This window comes from Candoia aspera, chromosome 1 (genome assembly GCF_035149785.1).
Source record: "Candoia aspera isolate rCanAsp1 chromosome 1, rCanAsp1.hap2, whole genome shotgun sequence".
In the NCBI taxonomy this organism is placed as follows: Eukaryota; Metazoa; Chordata; class Lepidosauria; order Squamata; family Boidae; genus Candoia; species Candoia aspera.
Window position 1 is genome coordinate 271,560,918 of NC_086153.1, and position 9,064 is coordinate 271,569,981.

Genomic DNA, 9,064 nt, shown 5'->3' on the forward strand with positions numbered 1-9,064 from the left:
ATACTTATGTGTCATGTTCACTGATTCAGTGTAGTTTATACATCGTAACGTTTCACATGCCAGGGCGCTGACGTGCGCTTCTGTTTGGGAGGGAGCTGCTGCGAGACCTTGTACCAAGCTCTGTTTGTGAAATCAGTACAATGGAATGTGTTTGGGTTATGTTCTCTGTTCAAGGCCTTTTCCCGCAGACCATCAGAAACCGTTAGGAGCACCTGGGATTGTGAACTTGGGAAGACTGCGGGGGGAGGGATTTCATTTGCACCGAGGGTTTTTAGTTTGAATTTGGCGCGCTTTCATCATTCTCAGCTTTCTCTGGGATCCTGTATACTATTCTTTAATAAATCAGATATCTTTGAATTCCTGCTCATGAGTCTGATGGTATTTTAGAATAGGCAACCATTACATTATGAGAAATGCATATCCTACTTTCTCTATAGGGGGAGGCAGTGGGGAAGAAAATAGATTCTCCATCTATAGGGCAAGGGGAAAGAACTGGCATGGATCAAATCATGCAGGTTGCTTTTATTTTATTTTCTCTCTCTCTCTCTCTCTCTCTATTCTAGCTCCTGCAGAGATTTTGGATGTGGCAGAAGAAGAGACGTAAGTTCCATTCTGGGTTATGGTGGCTAATGATTGCATAGTAGAAGATCACAAGGGAATTGTGTGCACTTTTTTTCAGTTGACGCAGCTCTTTATATATGGGTGCATGTGTATCCATCCATCCATCTTGTATGGCCACCCATCTCAACAAGTGACTCAGGGTGGCTAACAATCTTGTATGTGGGCAAGGATAGCTCAACCCAGCAGACCGTCTTTTGGGATTGTCCTCCTCATGGCTGCGAGAGCTGTCATGTTGAGTAGTTTGTGTTGTAAGCATAAATGCCTATGCCTAAAAAAACAAGTACAGTAGACTCTCAGTTAACCGGCACCCATTGGGATTGGTAGATGCTGGATAAATGTAGTTTCTGGTTGCTTGAGAGTTACTATTAAATTTTATTTAAAGTATTATTTATTTGATTTTTTGCCGGTTGCTTGAGAGTGAGTTCCGGTTAACTGAGAGTCTACTGTATTATTTATTTGATTATTTTTTATGGTTGCTTGAGTTCCAGTTGACTGAGAGTCTACTGTAGAAGGTTAACTCTTTTTCTTCATCCCTGTCCCCTACATACAATTCCAGCTTCCTCTGTGCTTAGTACTGGCTATTTGAAACAGGATTTGTGTCCATAGATCTGCTTGCAAAGGCAGTGAAAGCCTTATTTTCCTGCCAGCAGATCCACTTGTAGAAAAGGTGGGCAGCCTGCAGGTCATCACAGAATCCCAGATACCTGTACAATGGAATTACAGAAGCCCTTCAGTAAATCACCCTTTCCTGATTCAGCCGTTTCTCCATAACTCTCCTCCTCCATCCCACTTAACTCTTAAGTTGCTGTTTCCCTTTCCACTGAGGTCTCCAGGTAGCAAAAAGAAAATGCTGGGTCTGACTTGTGAGAGAGAACTTTCCCTCTCTGTTCTGAACGTCCCTCAGCCTTTCTTCCTAGCTGATGCAAGAACTGATCCCCATGTCTTACAAACATTAAGACACAAGAGCCTGTGTTAGGGACTGGTTCCATCCAGAGCTGTGCGGGGCCGTTTTGTATTGCTTGCCTTTTGGAGCATGGCAGAGGGGGTACGTACTGTTGACCCTAGTTCTCCATTTTAATCTTCCTGTTAGTGGTGAGACCAGTTTACATCAGGCTGCAGCTCTTCGCCAGCGGACCATCTGCCATTACATTGTGGAGGCTGGAGCTTCACTGATGAAAACAGATCTGCAGGTGAAAATTCGTTATGAGCAACGGAGCATTGGGAATACGGGAAGGGAAGGTTCTGTGTTCGGTTTCTGGATTCAGCATCAATAACAAATCTTTATATATAGTAGAATAGTGTATCCATGAGAAAAGTTGGCTGTAGTTGACTTCCTGTCATGCTAGCTAATTAATTTTTCAGGCTGGGGAAGTGTAAATGTGCCACTTACGCAGTGCTACCCACACTTGAGAATTCTACTATATGTATAAACTAGTCTTCCCCAAAAGTTAGAATTCATGCTAGCTGAGAATTCTGGAAGCTGTAATCCTATCACCTCTTGGGAGTTACTGGATTGAGCAGAACAAACAGATCTTGAAAAGGTGCTGGCCAGGAAGAGAATGATACTAAGCTAGGAAAATTAGACAGTGTATTAGATGAAGCTAGGTCTGGTTGTGGTCTGCTGCATTTAAGATAACAGCTTTGCAAAGGGGTTTGATTGATCTCTTATGCCGCCAACGTTGCAGGTTTCTTTCTCTAAATGTCAATCCAGATTGCTTCATTTCCCCTCTTTCCTTTTCCTAACACCGTTGCAAAAATAGCATCACTATAATTTTTTCCCACTGTCAACTGCATTGTCAAGCTTCCTGTAGGAGAGGAACACCCCATGGAAGGGAGAATGTTACAACTGTTAATCCAAACTGACAGAGAAGGTTCAGTCATTTTCAATATCAGAGAGATGCAGAATTTTGGAATACAGTAATCCAAGGTTATAGCTCTATTTTAATACCTAAGGGGATTTAAAGAAAGAATTGAAGTTATTCTTTGGTACCAAGACTCCCAGCGGCTGGCCTATAATGTGTATTTTCTGGTAGCTAATATGTGAAGGGGGCTTGAGTTCCTGACAGGAGACAGTACTGAATCTGTGATTTTCTTAATATGACTTTCTGCATTTGGAACAAGACTTGAGGGCCGCACAGCTGTAGCCAATGTTCCATAAATTTCAGTGTGTCTTCCTAACTTCATGCCAACTGCTGAGTGTTCATGCTGTAACATGGTTTAATTTTGCTCATGCAGGCAGAGTAAACTGTGTTACCAGAGTGTACAAACCTCCTTTCTGAACAAGTGCCAGCATGAGTCAAATACAATTTGGTCCCCGCTGCCTAAACAAAATAGTAAAGTGGCTGAAACATATTGGATCACAGTTTCCAGCAGCAGGGGAGATGCCTTGGAGACCCGATTCCAGATTCAATTTCTGTGTATTTAAGGAGGGGACCTCTCTGCTGCTGTTCCTGTTGCAAGAGAAAATGGGCAGTTGCATGGAACAAACTCTCTAGTGGTTAAAGATGCTGACAGTGATCATGAAGGAGCAGCCTCTGGGTTCTATTTGTATGTGTGTATCGATGTTTGCATACACTGCTTTAGAATGGGAAATTGTAGTTCCACTTTGTATGTGGCTTCATGCATGTGCTTTGCTTCTAGCTTTGTCCTTCATTTGGAAAACGGCTGTGGTAAGGGGAGGGAAGTGAGGCTAAGAACTTGTATGTATGTATCTGTGGCTGCTTGTGCAGGAGGCCCTGCATGTCTGTGCCCCTGTGTACTCCACTGAGATACTGAGATACAGCTGGCCATTGCCTCTGAAAACCCACCCACCCACCCTTCCTTCCTTCCTTCCTTCCTTCCTTCCTTCCTTCCTTCCTTCCTTCCTTCCTTCCTTCCTCTGTTGCCTTCTTTCTGCTAGGATGTGAGGGCCAGCGTGGGAGGCTTGCCCTATACCACTTTCAATACAAGCGGCAGCTAGCCAGTTTTCCTTGGCCCTTCTCAGCAGCGCATTTGTTGAGCGCTGGTGAAGTGTGGGGGTAGTGAATGAGAGGGAGGGAGAGTTTGTGCCAGGGGGAGGAAGGGGAGGCATGGCTGAAAACTGTTGACAGATTTACTTTTTATGGAGTGCAGGAGTTCATTAGCGGACACAGTCCAGATGGCTGCAATAACTTCGTGAAACGTGAGCCTCCTTGGGGATCAGGAGAGCTAGTAAGGCTGCAGGGATGGTATTTCAGGCCCTCCCCAGGCATTTACCTCACCAAGTCAGCCCCCCACTCCTCCTTGTTTTTGCAGAATGAGAAGACAAGTGATGAAGTCAAGAAAGACAAGCTTATGTCAAAGCTTCTCACTTTCCTTATTTACACTCCTGCAGTGCGATGTTATGGAAACACAGGCTCCCCCTCCTTACCCCATCCAGTAAGAGGAGTGGGGTGGTCATACAAACAGGCGCTGGAGGACCCATTTAGCTGTCAGCTGCTAATCTTCCAGAAAACCCTGAGCTTCCCATCTGGGCAGGCTCTTCCAGTCTTACCGCTCTTCCCCTCATCTCTTGAGGCAAGACTGGAATCTGTGGATGTAGCTGCAGCCCTATATATGGGCCCCCTTTTTTTTTCAGGGCTGCATGTGAATACAGATTTCTCAGGATAAATGGTGGGCGCATTCAATATAGATATCCTTATTTATGGAAAACTGTATGCACAGTTGATGGAGTTCTGAGTCAATGTAGAAGGCTACAGAGGCATCATTATTGTAGTCATGGTACATGTACATCTGCAATACAAAAAGAGGGGGAAAGATGTATTTTCTGCACTCATTTGTCTCTTGCTCCAAAACTTTGCCCCAATGTACACACATGAGGTGTGTATGTGTGTGTGTGTGCATGCACTTGTCTACTAGTTTGTTTATGAGAGAAAGCAAGACATAGTAGCAGCCAAATAATCTGATGTTTCTGCCTATGGGAATTACATGGAGCCTGAAATTAAATTTAAATGTTCTTGGACACTTTTATAAATTATGTAATGTCTATAGCTATGTAAGTTTGATTTACAAATCTAAGGTTTTTTAGCATTTATTTTTCACTCTCATACCCAAGCTAGTTTGCTTGTTTTAAAATCTTAGTTGAGACTGTCAGCCCCTCAAATTGCCAACCATTAGCAATATGTGCCAAACATCACAACAGAGTTGATGAGTTGAAAATGAGGAGAGTGAAATTCTGTTGTATCAAATAATTTTGTGCTCTAATCTCCTTCATTGGCCTTTTGTTTCGCCTTCTCACAGGGAGACACACCCAAGCACAGAGCTGAGAAGGCAAATGATCCTGACCTGGCTGCCTACCTCGAAAATCGACAGCACTACCAGATGATCCAACGGGAGGATCAGGAAACAGCTGTGTAGCGCTCAGCATGCCTTTATCCTTCTTCTGGGGGCAGAAGCAGAGTGGCACAGGAACCTGGCTAGCCTTTTCTTGAATATTGATCACAGAGAGGATCAAGAGCTTTTTGTCTGGGCTTGGCCATGGTGCTGTTATTTATTAATGTAGTGGGTGTTGAACAATGCTGACTCCACATCCCCCACCCCCACCACATTCCATGGATGGACACTGTTGCCTAATGCTTCATTCCTATCTGCTTCCAAGTTCTCTTGAGAGTCATTGATGCTCCTCTCAAAGCAGGAAAAAGATTCCTTCCTTGCTATTGCTGGAGCTCACTTTCAGATATCTGCCCCCCACTCCACTCTACCCCACCCTCTGCAACCATGTGCTATGTCCCTACAGGCAGCATCTGCAATCCTTTCAGGTCTCCTGAAGCTTCATCCCACCAATTCTGCTGATTCCTAGCAGTGGGTATTGTCTTTCTCAATAGTTTCATCAGTAGCAATGCCCATTGTCTTGGTATATTCTATACTGGAATATTGCTAGCACAATTTTTGAGAAGGCATACAGAAAAGACACGTGTTCATTTACTATAGTCCTATCTTGTTGCTCAGGCACTGTAGTATTCAATTACTTGTGTAAACTTTGGGTGACGGTCGCATTGGCAAACAGTCCAAGTATCCAGAGCAAGCTATGGGCTAGGCTTGCTTCCTCTCAGTGCAGCATATCCCTCTTCTTCCCTTTCTTTCATGTCCTTTATTCTGTTGACCCTGTACTGCAAACCCCATGCTGTAAAGGGTGTTTATATAGCTTGTAAAAACAGGGAACACCAGGCAAAATCCCACTCCCTCCAATTTAAGTTGCTGCAAGCTGAGTTTTGAGACTGCCACACTAAATGTTTTGAGCATCCTCTCCAGCTTTTTTTCCTTTTTTCCCCTCTTTCTATTCTCATATATCGCCTTTTTTCTGCTTTCTGCATTCACTGATTTAGGAAATAGTAGCCTGTTGTGAATGTATTCAAAATATGTTTAGACAGCCTGAAGTTTGCTGAAAAGGGGACACAAATCTCATCTGAAAAGGCCATTGGTACTTGTCATTCTTAAGGACAAAGCATTACCAGTAGGGAAATTACCTTTTCGTTTTAAGGAGATATGAGTAACTATGAAATACATTGATATGAAAGGAACTATTCCTATCAACCAGTGTTAATGGCACATTTATCCTTTGGTCCAGGGACTTGTACTGACAGTAGCAGTAATGGATCGAAAAGTTCCTGCACGGCCATCTGATTCCTTGCCTGAATAGGAATGGTCTCTACAATTTGCTCCTAGACTCATGCACGGGCACATAGTCATCCATTCCAATTTATAATACTTTGGTGCACACACTTAACAGTGTGCAAGCACTGTGAGCACTATTGCAGGCACATCCTACTTACCTTCCTAAGATGTTTGGTTGCCCAAGTCTCCCAGCACTAGCTGTTTGTCCCTTTTTTTAGTTTTGCTGAAACAAAACAACCCAAAACTTCCTAACACTTAATGTTCAGAGAACTTGATATGATATTACTATAGCTAGTAATGGGATACTTGTTTCCTTAACTGCTCTGCGCATCTCTAGCTGTTAAAAAAAACTTATTGTAGTCAAACTGCATATAAATTGAATAGGTGGTCAGCTGATGCCATAAAATAGGAACTATATGAAATCCAGCTGACGTGCACTTGAGTTTTTACAACTTTATACATGCGCTGTTCTATCTGAACAACTCAGATTAAATAAGGTGAGAGCTCTACTTGGTCAAGAAGAGTGGACTGAAACTGGACCAAAAGTTTTTATTAATTTACATCTCCAGGGTGGGCAAGAATTCTTAAATCTCAGTGAAGCCAGGGGCTCTGCTCTGGAACCACTGGAAAACAAGTCACTTTCCATGGACTGATGACACTGGACCACAAACGAGCACTGAGTCTTAAGGGCCCACAGGAGAAGTCTTTGTGCACGGAATATTTTTAAATTGGTGCATCGTAAAGGGCATGAGAGGCAAGCTGCTGGTGAAGAGAAACCTGCATGCAAAACTTACCAGAGGTTACCTTTCATAGATGCAAGGGTTTGAATTTAGAAAGAACAGTCTTTAAGGCCATGATTCTCTGACTTTTAGGAGGCTCAGCAAGATTAAGGTCAGGAACCTGTTGCATACCACCCAGATATATAAGAATATCCTATATCTGCCCGGACTTGCTTGCTTGCTGCATCTAATCCTTTTAAGGTTGAGGTACTAAAAACCTCTGATAGCAACTGAAACTTTAACAGATGGCCTTGTATCCATTTGAATCCCCTCTGGGAGCTTGCTTTTTTCCATCTGGTTGTGTCCCTGTCCTCCTTTAAATGTGGCACCATGCAAAGGATTATACCCAAAAGCAGACTGCACAGCACTCTGAGCATGGATCCCAGGCAAGATGTGAATTGTCCTAAATCAGAAGCACCGTCATCTCTTTGACATCATCCCCTGCTTTCCTCTCCAGAGATGTGGTAAAATAGCCAAAACCTTTGGGCATCTGAGTGTGGTGCAGATTCGCAGCTGCACCGTATCAAGCCTAACTGGTTGGATCAGCCAGGTCCTTGGCCTTTTACAACTGCCGTGCCAATAATGGCAAACTTCCCATCCTGGATGATGATGGATATTGTAGGTCAGCTGAAGAGAATGCCCCAGCCTTTGCTCTATCTAGCAGGACTCCTGCTCTGGGTTTTTAAAATTGTAAACATTCCTCTATATAGCTGAATATACAAGCTGACTCCCTAAACGTGTTTTATACCCCATAGGCCTGCTATCTTTTCTTCCCTCCTTTTATATGTCTTCTTAAACTTTGTACAGGTAGTTCAAAAGCACACTGTTTCCTCATCTCTAAATGTTTGTTTGTGCATGTGTGTGTCCTAAGCTGAGTTGCTGTGCAATTCAAACCTTGGCTTGTTCTACTCCAAGGGGGAAGGAGTGTGTTTGAGAGTGTTTTCCCCCTGTGCAATACCTAATTCCCATTTCCTAGATTCAGACTAGTAGGACACTTTTGGTTTGACTGTTTTGGTTTGGGTTGTGTTTTTTTTTAATGTAACTACATTGGAAGCTTGTGCTTCCGTTGGCTTTCTCTTTGACAGTTTAAATGTTTTGTTGAGTTTTGCCATTAAAATAGAAGGATGAACATTTTACTTCCCCTCTCTTCTTTTTTTCAAAACACTTCCTTTCCCCATATATGGTGTTTATAATAGAAAAGATCCTTTTATCCCCTGGAAAAAAGTAGTAGCTAACCCTATGTGTTGGAGACAGCTTTTAAGCACATTCATGCCCCTTTAACCACAGAACGAACTTGGCCACCTCTCTTCTCAATTTCTTTCTTCACAAAAGATGAATGAGTTGGGCTCTTAGCAGTTATTTTGCTTTTTGCAATATTTCATATAGTGTTAAAAGAAAACAAAAAGTGACATGGCAATGACCATTAGGTTTTTTGCTTCCATTCTAGCACCAGTGCTGAACCACAATTGCTGGTAGGTATTCCAACAAATAGCCCAACATTAAAATGTATGCTTGCTTGGTCATTAACATACTGCATAGTAGAACCTCATGTAGAGTTCCTGGAGGGAAAAGAAGTCATCTTCAAGTGTTTCAGGAAAAGCAACTACATCTTTGAAAACTAATATATTGTGACATGCAGTTTTGTACTGCAAATCCTAGCTCAACAGAGGCAGGAGTGTTTTCTGAAATTCAGGTGGACTTGAAATTCTAAAGAACAGTCATCCAAATACTGAACTGGATTTGAAGAACTGGGAATGGAAAACCTTTTCAGTTGCAAATAACTTCCCATTTGATCACCCAGGTCATAATGGGGGGACTTTATAACACCACTTCTTACTTATCCAGACTCAGAAGTGCAGGTTTACAACCTCTATTAATTTTGTGCACTAAAAGCTTCATACAGTCATGCATACTTATTTAAATCAAAGTCTGGGTTTCAGTTTTTAAAAAATGAGGTGGGATGCCCACCATGCACAGTGTCAACTAATAAGTCTTGACCAGTCCCAGTTTGACATTCTTCTCATACCTCCTGC

At 42.7% G+C, this 9,064-nt stretch overlaps 1 protein-coding gene across 6 annotated transcripts in view; it reads left to right on the forward strand.

The window, feature by feature from the left end:
* DGKZ (diacylglycerol kinase zeta) overlaps positions 1-8,167 on the forward strand; it is a 130,200-nt gene extending 122,033 nt beyond the window's left edge. For all 6 annotated transcript variants that reach the window (XM_063289673.1, XM_063289671.1, XM_063289674.1 and 3 more), the window contains 3 exons: positions 564-600; positions 1,712-1,811; positions 4,879-8,167. In XM_063289673.1, the coding sequence (XP_063145743.1) occupies positions 564-600; positions 1,712-1,811; positions 4,879-4,995 (254 nt within the window). In that variant the 3' untranslated portion in view covers positions 4,996-8,167. The remainder of the gene's footprint in view (positions 1-563; positions 601-1,711; positions 1,812-4,878) is intronic.
* Positions 8,168-9,064: the final 897 nt, after the last annotated feature.